This window comes from Bos taurus, chromosome 20, assembly GCF_002263795.3.
Source record: "Bos taurus isolate L1 Dominette 01449 registration number 42190680 breed Hereford chromosome 20, ARS-UCD2.0, whole genome shotgun sequence".
NCBI lineage: Eukaryota > Metazoa > Chordata > Mammalia > Artiodactyla > Bovidae > Bos > Bos taurus.
Genome location: NC_037347.1, coordinates 36,997,282 through 37,012,116, shown reverse-complemented (window position 1 = coordinate 37,012,116; position 14,835 = coordinate 36,997,282). Strand labels below are relative to the sequence as shown.

Sequence of the window (14,835 nt, the reverse complement as noted above, 5' to 3'; positions counted from 1 at the left end):
TAATAAACTTTGAGAACACAGTTACTGATTTCTAGCCTCTGAGCTCAAAGACATCCTTGCCACAATCTGTTGCCATTTTACAGGGTGAGGAACACTGACACTTAGGGTAGTGAAAGGACATTTGTGAAGCAGCTTAATGGCAGAGTTAAGACAAAGTTCAGGTCTCCAAATTCATGATCCATTGATTTTCATGCCACAATATAAACAATCCCAATCAGCTTCTAAATAACAAGAAAATTAGAGCAACAGGATATCTTGCTCACTAGAAAAAAGTATTATATTATTTGGCTTTTCACTAATACCTAACGGTTGGTATTTCCTAATAACCATATATACTAACCCACTGAGTTAATGCTACTTAAAAATATAAATTAACACTATTGGTATAAAAAATATTTACCTGTAGCAGTTTATCTGCAAGGTCTGCTTGTATTAGCCAATTATAAAGGGCAATACTAAAGAGTTCATCTTTGGATCGCTGAGACAATTTAAGCATTTGTTCAAACTAAAAAAACAAAACAGTAAAAATTAGCACAGTTAAACGCTTGACCTGACCTTCAACCTTTTAAACCTCTTGCAAGAAATCAAGAATCCTTAAATGGTAAGTTCTGAGAGCTATCACCTTTCCCTAGATGACTATACCACCGCCACCACCATGCAGAACTTCTAAATGCAGTGCATTTTCAGAATGAAAATACACTGTGTCCCTTACATGATGTCCTGCTTCTTCATTACTCAGCATGTTGGGATCAGATGACAACACCGGAGGCCCGGGCTTCTTGGGGACGCTGGGAGACTGAGGAGCAGCCTTACTTTGATTTACCAGTTCTTGAAGTGTATCTGTAATACACTTGTAACTGTTTAATCTGAAAAAGCATGAAAGAGGAACGGTTACATGATTTAGTTAGCAACTGGTTAACAATTGAAATACAAACTAAAGGTAATTTTGAATACACACACAATTTGGTATTAAAAATAATACAAATCATACACTTTTCCTGTAGGTTTGAGAAGCATTTGTTTAGAAGGGTGAACTCATAAAAATTAAACGCATGTCTAAGATTGGTTATATATTTCCCTTATGAATATCCATTGTTTTTTAGCAGTCTCTAAACATTTAAAAATCATCCTTTAAAATACTAAAACAAAACAATTAATCTTCATTTAGAACAAGACACTGAGGGCTGGACAGGTGAGGCAGCACTTTTGTTTCCAAAAATGTCATCACATTTAAAACGGACATTAACATGTATACACTGCTGTATTCAAAATGGATAACCAACAAGGACGTGCTGTATAGTACATGGAACTCAGTGTTGTGTGCCAGCCTGGATGGAAGCGGGGTCTGGGGGGAAGGATACATGTATGTGTACAGCTCAGTCCCTTCGCTGTTCACCTGAAACTACCACAATATTGTTAATCAGCTATAACCCAATACAAAATAAAGTTTAAAGTTTGGGGGAAAAAAAAAAACAAACCAGAAACAAAAAACTGACAGTAATACAATTTCAGAAAAACCACAGAGGTAGTTCAAAATATTCCTTAAGAATTCCCAACAGACTATAATTTCATCCCTAGGCAAAGAATTATAATATTGATTTACACCTTTGATAAAAAGGGCATTTTTAGGAAAAGCATAATTCAATTTCATAAGGGTTGTACTTGAAACATTATTTTCCTAATACTGCCAAACTTTTCACAAAGAAAAGTCCTATATCCATAAAGCTGAGATTCTGCTAAGGTGATAAAACTCACCTTTCCTGGAAAGCCTGAAGTCCTACGATGTCCTCTTCTGGTTCTCCGTGTTTATAGAAATGAAGTCCAAGACCCTGAGGATCTTTTTTTTCTGCAGCAGTGAGAGAGAGCTCCACCACACCCTCATAAAAACGCACTAATGGGAAAGAGTTAAGGCATATTATTAAGTGGATACATTTTTCCTTAGCTGGCTTATAAAGACGCTGATCAAGGTTATTATGTTCACTATTTTAAGGGTTCTACTGTGTATTAGTTACCTAGATGACAATATCATATAAATTACTTCTGATGAGTCTATCGAAGAACTAGGTTCTAAAAACATGCCGAAAAGGCAGCATTAATATATTTCCTTCACTGTTAAAAAAATTTCGTATTTAAAATAACAAAGAGAAGGACTACAGTTCCTTGATTGAAAAAAAAAAACCCATCTAAGGATTCATAGTACTACCTGTTCTAACAGAACATCATGTTAGATTTGATTTCAAGTAATTTTAAACTGAGCAGACAGGTAAAAAAATTAGTCAAAAGAATCAAAAGTACCTGAAAAATAAATGTAACCCAGAAAGCAATCTAATACAGATGGTAGTTTAACCAGAACAGGACTGACACTACAATGTTAAAAAGTTATACATTTCAAGATAAGAGCACTATTGCTCTTCTAGAAGCTGGTACAGTCATCAAACACTAAGACACAGAAATTTATTTTGTATGTCTTATCACTTGGGCCACTGAAAATCAAAGGAAGACGTGCCTCTGAGTTGAGCAGAAGGTATGAAACATTTCGTTTCTCACCTTGCCTATACTGAGCACAAACACTGGATAGGTCCACCTGATTGCTGATTTTCTGATACTCCTTTAAGGATTCCCTTAACATTCGTTCCTTTTCAATCTTATTTTGAACTTGTCGGGAATGCTGGAGAAGCTCATTTGCCTAGACGTAGAGATGGTAAGAACTTAGGAAGATATGAAATCAAGCACACAGATGATGCTGTCAATACAGGTTTTAATTTATGTCTAAATTTACATCTGGTTTATGACCATCAAAGATAAAAACAACTCTGCAAACTTACTTCTTCTTAATTTTAGGCAGAAAAGTTTTTGACCAAAATATCCTAGCTATTCTTAATTCCTCTCTCAAATATGTTAAGTAAGACAGCTTTTGACTGGTAAATCTCTTGCCTAGTAAATACATTATTGGTCAGCAGGCAGTCCGGGAAACACTGATTTTTTAAGGTTTTTTCACCTGTAGGAAAGGATCAATAAAAATTGCCCAATTAACTCTAATTTATTATACACAAATTTTAGTGATTTTAAAAAAATATTTTAAAGAAAGGCATATTTAACCATTTTTTCCATATAGTCTAGAAGTACTATCAAAGATTCTTTATGAAAAATTTATATATGTATTTTAAGAAATAATATATTCCAACTTCCTTCTTACACAGAGGAGAATTCTGAGGTCATGAAAGGCTAAGAGACCTACCCCCAGGTCATATGTCAAGGAAAAAAGAGAATTTCTGATTATAGTACCACTGTGCTCTTAGCACACTGCAAAAAACACCAAACAGGTGACAGAACATCATACCTTAGAACAAATTGCATCATCAGTGCTATAAAGAAGTGGGCAGATGTCCTGTAAGTGTAAACTAATGCCATCAACAGCAGCATTATCTCTGATGTAGCAGTTGATCAGAGAAGCAATTAATGCCCCGGTCAGTTCCTTGTCCCTGATTACCAGGTCTTTAAAGGTGGTGATTTTTAACTGTTCTTGAAATTCCTAGGAGTATAAGAGAAAATTATTCCTTTGATCAAAAATATAGGAATATCGTATTTCTGCACAGAATGAAATTTCTTCAATAATTTAAAATAATTAAAACATTAATAGCCTCTATAACTTAAAAAATAAAATATACTGAAGTATAAAAATAATAAAATTTTACAAATTTTCATACATCATAGAGAACTGGAAAAGAGCCCATAGTATGCCTATTCCAAATCTCTCACTTTACAAACAGAAAGCAAAGCCCAAGTATGAGCCAAAATTGGAGGCAGGCCTCCTGACTTTAGTTATAACTAGGAAAAAACAATTATCTACATTAAAAAATCTTTGGCTTACATTTATCTATCCAAAATAATGTGTCTCCTGCTTGCTCAGTTGTGTCCATCACTTTGCAACTATAGCCTGACAGGGTCCTCTGTCCGTGGGACTGTTCAGGCAAGAAGACTGGAGTGGGTTGCCATTTCCTACTCTCAGGGATCTTCCCAACCCTGGGATTAAACCTGTGTCTCCAGTATTGCAGGTGGATTCTTTACCACTAAACCATCAGGAAAGCCAAAAATAATGTTCAACTTCTATTATTCAAGAACTTCTAACACTGGAGTTTGATCTCATTTTGTACAAATCAGGTTACTAAAATGGAGTTCTAAAGTATTGGGGTGATTTATATTACAGTAACATTCGGTTTAGTGATTTGACTACTATCTTTTCCTAAATTTCAGCAAATACACAATCAATGCCCAATTTTTTGATTTATATTTAATTTGCATTCCATGAGCATGTCGGGAAGGAAGCTTTGAAGATGAATCACAAAAAAAAATAATACCTAGGCTACAAGTTGACCTAGATTATGCTTACCAGCCAATAAAACTAGAAATGATTATTCTAGCTGTCATGGAAAAGAAAACAGCTTTCATAATTAAGCATATTCATTTGAATCTTTAAAAAGATAACAGAAAATACGTCTTTAAAAGGAACAAAACAACTCACTGGACAGTACTGGAAAGAACACAAAGATTGTCTTTTAACTTCAAAAACTGGTACTTAAAAGTCAAGAATCAAAACATTTTTGGGTAACCAAACAGCCCTAGAGGATAAGGAATAGAACTACAGTTAATAAATATGGAAGAAACCACAGACTTAGAAAATTACCATTCTGTAATCCTAAATGAAATAACTGATTCAGGTAATGATTATCAATTGATGTGATGAAAGCTTGATGAAAGTTCAATGAAGAATTTCACAACAGCAGGACTAGACTTAACTTTTGAATCCAATAATCAATGTCAATATGACTAAAAGTGGGACAATCAAATCTTTTATGTCTCCTAATAAAATTTAATTAATACATTAGTTAATAATAAACATAATAAATTACTATCTATGAAGTATTCTCTTCTTTCTCAAATAAATGGACCTGAACTTATCAAGCTTCTATAGACTTGATTTCCATTTCACAGAAAATGCAAGAAACAGGCAAACAAGTTCACTACAAGTATATAAATTTGCTACAATGCAACAGCAGAGAGACAGAATGAATTACTCTAGACTGAGAGACTAAAGAGAAATAACAACCAAAAGCAATGAGTGAATCAACTGTTCAGATTCTAATTAGAATAAACCAATCTTACAAAAAGATATTTTTAAGACAGTAATTTCACTATTTCAGATGCTACCAAAGAATTGATAATATTGCTAAATGTAATAATAAAATTGGTGTTCAAGAAAATGGCCACCTTTTTAAAGGAATACATACTAAAGTACATAGAAATGAAAAACCATGTCAGAGATCTACTTTTAAATAATTCAGTAAAAAAGAAAATAAGGGGATTAAGCAAAAGGGGTAAAATGAAAATGCTGAATACAAATGAACTGTGTATTTAAAAATATCTTTAGTAAAGTAAGATTTCATCCACATATCAGAAACTTGTGGTTTTGACAATGAATCCCTCATGTTATCAGGGTAGCTCAGACAGTAAAGAATTTGCCTGCAATGTGGGAGACCCAGGTTTGATTCGGAGAAGGCAATGGCACCCCACTCCAGTGTTCTTGCCTGGAGAATCCCAGGGATGGGGGAGCCTGGTGGGCTGCCATCTATGGGGTCGCACAGAGTCGGACACGACTGAAGCGACTTAGTAGCAGCAGCAGGTTTGATTCCTGCATCAGGAAGATCCCCTGGAGAAGGGAATGGCAGTCTACTCCAGTATTCTTGCCTGGAGAATTCCATGGACAGAGGAGCCTGGCAGGCTATAGTCTGTGGGCTTGCTAAGAGTCAGACATGACTGAGCGAATCTCAGTCTTCAAGTTATCATGCTTTAGTTCAATTTTCTCATTACATACTAATTTATCATAACCTAAATGCTTCCCAAAAGAATCCCTCCTGAATCTAAGTGCAAGATTAAAGCTTACTCAAAACAAGTTAACCACAATATTAATAGTATGATTTTAAGGAAAAAAATTTCCTACCTTCTGAAGTTCTCCTACAATAACAGTGAATTGATGTTCACAAAGAAGTTTCCATAAAGCCAGAGCCTGGTATGATTTTCGAACCAACTGCTGGATTGCCTGAAGTGAAATCTTTTCACTCAGTTGAGCCTCTAATTACAAAACACAACCAATGAAGTTTGCAAAATTTTATTTCAAGTAAGACAACACTTCATCTCAAATAAAGACAACCATAGTTAAGGGTGAGATCCTTATCGTTCTTCTGCAGATCACAGGGAATGATGATCATGAGTTGCTGAATTCATGGCTTTATCCTCTCACTATATGTAAGTGCTTCTGTGTGTGTGCATACATAAATAGTAAAAATGTTGCCATTTTGGACAACTTACACCATTGTTTTTTTCTGCTCAATTATATTTTCACAGGCTACTCATATTGATAAATGTAAGTCCAGTGCATTTATTTTAATTGCTGAGTATTCCACTATGTAGATTTTACTACAATTAGGTCCATTTTCCACCTGAAGGACATTTCTATTGTTTCCAATGTTTTGCTACTAAAACAGTAATGCTATAAATATCCTTAAAAAAGTTCTCCTTGAAAACACAGTCAGGTTTTGATGGGACTACTTTTCATATTAAGATGCACTAGAGAATCATGAAATCAATTCAGTCAGTCATGATAGCTTTTTTTCCCCTCCCCCTTAAAAAAGGAAATAGAATGAAAAAGGGGGAAAAGAATAGAGTACAAAATAGTCTTAGTTGTTGCTTAAAATTGTGTTCAGTTGTGTGTGTATGCTTTTCAACATCTGGGTCGTAATGTAAAAATTATTTCTTACTGTGAGGAAAAACGTCTGATAAAGACTACTCTTGCATATATACTAAGAAGTGAAACTGCTGGCTTTGAATACATATGCATTTTTAGCTTTTATTATGTATGATCAAATTGCTCACCAAAGAGATATTTCAGTGTATATGGCCAGCAATTTGAATGCTCCCCTTTGTAAAAATTCTTACTATTGCTTGTATTTTATCAAGCTTACCTGAAAAGAAGTACTAAAAAAAAATTTGCAAATACTGAACAGAAAACTGGATCTGGCATGAAGGAAAGAAAGTCCGTTGAGACAAAAGTAAATGGCTGTGTCTTAATTGGCAAAGTTCTATAAGCCAGAATAACTGGCTTAAACAACACAAGGCAAAGAACTTTAAAAAGATAATTAAATGGCAGACAAAACTTAAACAATATTTTATTACTATTCCAGGTCACATCTGGAATAATTAATGGTTACAAGAACTTTTCAGTTCCTTTGCTCCTTCCTTAGCTGTTACTTTTTATAACTGATTTAAAAAAAACACACAAAAACGTAACACTTGATTCATATCGTAAGCGATGTAACAAATACCATTTCACACACATAAGGATAGATATTTAAAAAAAGAAAAAGAAAAATTACTGGTGATAATGTGGAGAAAACTGGAATGCTTTGTGTACTAGTGGTATAAATGTACAATGGTATAGTTGTTATGAAAAAGTTATGGTGGTTACTCAAAAAATTAAAAATAGAACTACACATAATCCAGCAACTGCAATTCTGGATACATAAGAAAATAATTGAACGTGGGAAGTCAAATTTCTATTTGTATACCATATTCATAGCAGAATTATAAAAATACCCCGAAGGGTGAAGGCAACCTAACTGGGATCCCACAAGCCGTGTGGTTTGTCAAAAAAAATAAATTAATTAAAAAGTAAAAAAAAAAAAAGGTACATATCATCATGTTTTCTGGTGGAAGAAAGGAAAAAAAATTATGAGCTGAAAGTTATGGAAATACAAGATGTCCATATTATACTTATGCAAATAACACTAATATTATTTTAATAAAAATATTCATTAACGCAAATGACCTTATCAAGAGATACCCACTGTTTTCTATTCAACTAATAAGACTCTTTACTCGAGTCATCAACATTTAACTGATCAATCAGAAGCAATAATTTACCATGCAACTTCCTCTGCAGCTCCTGTTGCATCTGCTGAGTATTTCCATTTTCAGGACGCATGAATCCTATCAGCCTCTGCTGTACTTTGGCAGCAGTACTGAAACAGAAATTCCAGAAAACATATTAAAAAGGTTGTGCAACTATTACCATCACCTAATTTTAAAGCATTTTTACCCACTTTCCATTTGCAATTCTTTTTTTTAAAATATACATTTATTTAATTGGAGGCTAATTACTTTACAATATGTTGTTCAAAATTATAAATAGCATTATGCTACTAATAGCTTGACTATAATGGAATACCATATAGCCAATACACGTGGCAATAGGTAAAGAACCCGCCTCCCAGTGCAGGAGATGTAAGAGATGTGGATTTGATCCCTGGGATGGGAAGATCCCTTGGAGGAGGGCATATAATTAAAAGTTTACACTGTCACTTCAAATTAATTCACTGGGGGAGTGATGTGAATTTTTTACAAGTTTATATCATTTTATAACAACAAAAACTGTGCATCCTAAACATGTGTCCACACAAAAACTTCTACAGGAAAGTTCATATCAGCATCATTCATAATAGTCAAAAGCTGAAACACACAACACAGTAAATCAACTAAACTTCAAAAAACAAAAACATTTACAAAAAAGATAAAAGCTGAAACAAGTTAAATGTGTATCAAATGATAAACGGAAAAATGAAACCAAGGACTAACACACACTACATGTGACAATATTACACTAAGAGAAAGAACCCAAAACAAAAGGTCACATGTTGTCTATTTTCATTTACATAAAACATCCAAAATATGGCAGGTCCACAGAGGCAGAGAAGACTAGTATTTGTAGGAACTGGGGGACGGGCAACTTGGAGTGCCATGGACTCCACATGTTTGCACCACCAGATTCATATAGTGAAACTCAAATATCCAAGTGAAACAAAGTTAAAGTCCCTCAGTGGTGTCCAACTCTTTGTGACCCCACGGTCTGTCCAAGGAATTCTCCAGGCAATAGAGGAGTGGGTTGCCATTCCCTTCTCCAGGGGATCTTCCCAACCCAGGGATTGAACCCAGGTCTCCTGTATTGCATGCAGATTCTTTTACTTGGTGGTGGAGCCTTTGGAAGGTAATTAGGTCTGGATGAGGTCATGAGGGTGTAGCCCCATGATGAGATTACCACCCTTAGAAGAAGAAAGCAGAGAACCTTGGGTCTGGTTCTCTCTCTGCCACATAAGACACAGAAAGAAAGCAGCTGTCTGCAAACCAGGAAGAAGGTCCTCACCGGAACTTAACCATGCTGACACTCTATCTCAGACTTCCAGCCTCCAGAACTATAAAAAATAAACGTTTGTCATCTAAGGCAGTTTATGGTATTTTTGTTACTTCAGCTTGTTATTAAGATAGGAAATGACTGATAATGGGTATAAGGTTTCTTTTTGGTGTGATACAGCTGTTCTGGAATTAGATAATAGTTATGAAATTTTAACTTTATGAATATACTAAAAACCATGAAACTTTTTTAAAAGGACAAATTTTATAATATGTAAATTAAATCTCAGGGACAAAAGGGAAATAAATTTTACTTATTCTTACTTTGGATTTCCTAATGGTCCTCCAGTAAATTGGGAGTTTCTGTCTAGAAATTCTTGTAAGCCTTTCAGTTCTAGTAGCACTGACTCCAGCAGCTGGGAGGGAACACTACTTTCAATCTGAAAAAGAAGAAATATTTTCAAAAATGTAAAAACAATGAAAAAGAGTATCCATAAAAAACATATACTCTATATTCCCATAATTGAATATTGAATTTTAATTTTGAGGTACCTTATCTTCACAAACAGAAAAGTTATTCCTTATATTAATTTATACTTGGTGACCAAAATAAAGGGCTAGACACCCACATTCCACCCTTGCTGCTTTGGTTAATCAGGTATAACTTACAGACAGTAAAATGTACAAATCTTAAGTGAACACCTTGATAGCTTTTTTACATCTTAAGAGTCACCACCCAGACTACAATACTGAATATTTCCAACACCCAAGAAAGTTCTCTATTGCCCTTTTCTAGTCATTAGTCATTCTATCTTCTAGGTAAGAAACCACTTTTCTTACCTCTACCAAAAAAAGTACAGATTGATTTTGCCTGTTCAAAATTCACATAAATGGAATCATATATTAAGTAAATACACTCTGATTTTTAGAACTGTGAATTTTAAAAGTATCACAGCTAAAAATATATTTGATATCTCTACATTGGAAAAAGAAAAAAGCTTAAAATAAGTTGCACACATACTTCATATTAAAAAATTTTTATTATTTGAATTTATGATGATACAAATTTCTGTTTCTTCACTCTGGAAAGTATGCCAATGCTTGGAATTTAGTGCTATGTTCATGGAGTTTGTAGGCATATAAGCAAAATATTAAACAGTAATTTTGAGCAATATTAAGTATTGGGACTGACTCTATTTAGCCCTATAACAATGTTACAAGGAAGATACACTCTCATTTTACTTTAAGTTATCAGGCTCTGATTGTCAAATTTACTCATCAGTTAACAAGTGACAGAGCTTGAGATGTAATTCAGGGGGTGAACAGTTTACTGAACACCTACACAAACACATACATGAAGGAATAATCATTGCATGCTGTTTATAACATTAAGAAATATGAGACCATCTACTTATCCACTGAAAATATAAACTGGTTACATAGAGATGATGGAATACTACCACACAACACACTTACTGCAGTGATCTCTCTGTTGCCACTCTTAAATACTCTCTCCACAACTAAACTAGCATCCCATATGTTTCTGGAAAAAAAAATGTTTTAATGATTATGCTATAGATGAATAAAAACATTACAATATGTAGTAAATCCTTTTGCTGTGTGTTTATTTAGTTTTTAAAGTGTGGCAATGACTTCATTTAACATTTCACTAAGTTATCTGAAAGAATAACAATAACAACAAAGAAAAAACAGGAAAACTTCCAAACTTGATGTCATTTCACATAATGAAATACTGCTGAGGAAAAATCAAAGACTCTGGGTAATAAGTTGTAAACAAGGAAGTTCTGAGTTATGAGTTCTGCACTGTTTCACATTTTTAAGCAAAATGATTCATATGAAAGCATACGTCTCAAATTTAAGAAAAACATAACCAGACATAATTACTTGGCTACAGCAGAATGATTGCAAAATGGCTGTAATTCTATACCTACTCCTGACACCTAGCCTCTTTACAATATGACTCTGATGCCTGTTTTATAACGAGGAGTCTACTTCCCATCTTTTGAACCTGGGGTGGCTCGGAGATGTCTCCTTGACAAGTAAACGAAGTGGAAATGATAGGCCAGTTCTGAGCCTAGGCATCAGGAGGCTCTGCAAGTTTCTACTCTCTCATCGAACCTTGCTACCACCAAGTCAATGATCTTTGACTAACCTGCTAGAGAATAAGAGAACAATCCAGCTGTCCCAGCTGAGGCCACTCTAGACCAACACACAAACAAAACCCTGAACATGTGCCAGAGAGTTCTGAGTAGAACTCTCTTCTACCTCAAGGCCGATTTCATATTATGGAGTGCTTTGTTACACTCCATGTTAATATACATAGATATATTTTGAAGACACATATACATATGTGAAACATAGTAACAAATATAACTTGATGGTTAGATAATAGAAAAGCTGAATGACAGAAAACCATCTTATTAACAGACAAGTGAGCTTAAACTATAAGTAAAATTTAGCAGGAATACGATGTTCCAAATTTGAAGCTAAAAATGTTCAACCGTACAAAATAGAGCAAGGTGAGCAATAGTTAATTATTCTATGAAAAACTTACCCCATGATTCGAGAAAAGTAAATGCAAATACCATTGTGTTTTCCAGAGTACACGATCTCTGGTCCAGCCATACAACTCATACTTGTGGCCTGAGTTGCCGGGCTTCCCAAAGCACACACTGGAGTAGACACGGCAGGAGGGTGAACACCTTGTACACACATAGGAAAATCAAATCTCAAAATTTAACCATAAAAGTTCAGAATTCTCAAAAACCCAAGTCAGTTGTACCTGAGCCCATAGGAAAAAACAGTTACAAAAATACTGAAATAAATAGTAATTTAATTTGATTTTCCTTGACAAGAAGTGAGACTTAGACTTGGTTAGGAACTCCCAAGTTGGCTTTCAAGTGTGGCAATGCAGGATGAAAAGGAAAGCAAGCTTGCAATCACTGCATCTTAATGGTGGGAGTGAAACAGGCCAGTTAGTTCAGTGCTGGTGATTAAATCCTGCTACTCACAAAGGGGCCTTTCTAGGTAGGCTAGGTAAAGGCATTCACAGCCAAATGCCAATGCTTGTTTGGATGCCACTTCTATTAAATCACATTATTTTCAGGGGAATAGGACAAGTTAATCTTCCCCACTCTAAGTGTTAAGAATAATAATTCATAATGATGGCTCCAGAAAGAATAGTAATAGCATCCTAAAACAGAGAAAAGAGGTACCTTGAGATGGTGTCCCTAAGAAGGATGGATTTGGATACAGAGTACCACTAGGAACAGGAGAACCTGAAAAGAAAGCAATATAAAGACTGATAAAATTATCTCCCAGTTTTTTGAATCTGATCAAAATCAGACACAGAAACTGCTTCTAAGTTTAAGAGTAAGGAGGGGCACCACTCATAATATATTCAAGAATTAGGGACCCATTTCCTAGCAATTTTCTAACAATTCCCACTTTGAAAAACACTGAGGAGGGAGTTTGTTATTAAATCACTCAACTTTTTCCTGCTGAATAAGTAACAAATGAGTTCTGTAAATATTACTGCTTACATCTTATTTTGTTTCCCAGTATACACTAAGGATTCACTATATATAATTCTAATCAGAAATCTATAGAATTATTCCCTAACAATCCAGTAGCAGAAAAGAAAACATAACAAAATTTTTTATCCATTAAAATATGTTACTGTGTGTGCTCAGTGTTTGACTCTTTGTGACCCCATGGACTGTAGCCCACCAGGCTTCTCTGTCCATGGTATTTTCCAGGCAAGAATACTGGGGCAGGCTGACATTTCCCACTCTTAGAGGATCTTCCAGACCCAGGGATCAAACTCACATCTCCTGTGTCTCCTGCCTTGGCATGCAGATTCTTTACCACTGAGCCACCTGGGAAGCCCTAAAATATGCTACAAAGCTTTTAAAATTCAAGCTCTGTTAGAAATAGTTTCATTTCAGTGTTTCATACTCACTAGAGTAGACAGGAGAGCCCAGGATGGGACCGACATTACTCGGAGTGGGGAGAGTGGTTGGAAATCTCATCTGTGCTTCACCACCGTACCTATTTTTATGACAACAGGGGCTGAGTTTATTCAGTGAAACTATCCATCTTAAAAGCTGGACTTGTTTCAAGTCCTGCTTAGCTTCAGGATAAATGCTTTAAACGTTAGTGACTTCAATGCATCATGCTGACAGTGAAATACACACATAGATACCTAATAAAATACTTATTTAGTAAATGTTGACTTGAAACTGCTACCAAGAAGAATTATAAGGAACTCTGGAAATTTCTAAAAAAGGGTCTGTGAAGCATAGAATTTATTTAATGAGTGTATGGTACTATAATTCCCACACTAGAATTATGGTTAGACTACTCAAAAATTCTTTTAAAAAAAATTGCATTTTAAATTTATTCTTAGCTAAATATTTTCCAAACAATATCTCTTTGATACCCAAGTTTTCTTGAAGTGATGCAGAATCTCTCCATGCAAATGATACACATAGAGCAGAATTGGTATAGTCTTAGAGGAAGTAGAAAAGACAAATGAGAGTAACTGAGGTAGAAAGAAGATCAGACAAAAGAAGTTGGAGAATCCAGAGAAAGGGTTACAATGCATAAATTATGCTCAAGGTGCTTCCAGGTGTATTATCACCTTTCCAGATTTCATCTTTTTGCAAATAAATTTTACTAACTTGTCTATATGGTCACTTAAATGTTTACTTTAAAGTTAATGTGTAACGACCACATTAGCCAATGCATCCATTAAAAAAAAGTGGCCAAAAACAAGAGAAAAGGGACACACATACCTGAAGAAAGCCCGAGTAGCCCAAGCAGATACTTCTCTGTCACAGGCAGCAGTGGAACAAGCAAGAATAAGGCAAGTTGCACAAGCTTGGTCTTCCTGTAAAAAAAAAAATTATCTTCCCTTAGAATAAACATAAACATTTTGAATGAAGTTTTGTTTACTGCTGTATCCAGTGTTTAAATCTGTGTACAGAGCAGGTACTTGATAAATATTTACTGAATGAATCAAAGCAGCGGGTATGAAAAAGGAGAAGTAAACACTATTGGTCTTAAAGTTTCTCATAGGCACCACTATTAAAGGATGTTCTCTTTTTCTTTTTATCTAGATTCTATTTTAGTTTCTGGTGTAGTCACCTCCTTTTTTTCTCAAGGTGTTTTAATCTTTTAGAAAACAACAACAGCTAACATTTATTAAGTACCTGCTATCTGCCAGGCACTATTTTAAGAGTTTAGAGCATATTAATCTCCACGTTACATATTATAATTTAATACATATTTTACACATGAGGAAATGGAAGTCAGAGAACTCAAGTAATCCACTCGGATGGTGGAGCTGGTTTGAATCTAGAGTGTGTATATTTAACTTTGGTCTGATATTCCTGACTTTAAGCATTCCCAGTATTACCTCATCACTTCTAGTTAAGGTTTTAAAATACTAAAGTCCCCATCACTGTTACCCCAAACTTTTTCCTCATGTCATTAAGAAAAAAAAAAAAATTAAAAGTTATTTATCTGTAAATGTCTTATCCTTTATTTTACTTTTTTAGAAAACTTTCTATT

General features: G+C 34.7%; 1 protein-coding gene across 3 annotated transcripts in view; it reads right to left on the bottom strand.

Annotated features, from left to right (window-relative positions):
* Positions 1-14,835, bottom strand: part of NUP155 (nucleoporin 155) — a 51,717-nt gene that overhangs the window by 14,022 nt on the left and 22,860 nt on the right. For all 3 annotated transcript variants that reach the window (XM_024981235.2, XM_024981236.2, NM_001192107.3), the window contains exons 15-27: positions 14,058-14,152; positions 13,223-13,311; positions 12,477-12,539; positions 11,816-11,963; positions 10,717-10,783; positions 9,565-9,680; positions 7,978-8,075; positions 5,999-6,129; positions 3,341-3,532; positions 2,548-2,686; positions 1,756-1,891; positions 713-866; positions 401-505 (exon numbers count right to left, since the gene is read on the bottom strand). In XM_024981235.2, coding sequence (XP_024837003.2) covers positions 401-505; positions 713-866; positions 1,756-1,891; positions 2,548-2,686; positions 3,341-3,532; positions 5,999-6,129; positions 7,978-8,075; positions 9,565-9,680; positions 10,717-10,783; positions 11,816-11,963; positions 12,477-12,539; positions 13,223-13,311; positions 14,058-14,152 — 1,533 coding nt within the window. The remainder of the gene's footprint in view (positions 1-400; positions 506-712; positions 867-1,755; positions 1,892-2,547; positions 2,687-3,340; positions 3,533-5,998; positions 6,130-7,977; positions 8,076-9,564; positions 9,681-10,716; positions 10,784-11,815; positions 11,964-12,476; positions 12,540-13,222; positions 13,312-14,057; positions 14,153-14,835) is intronic.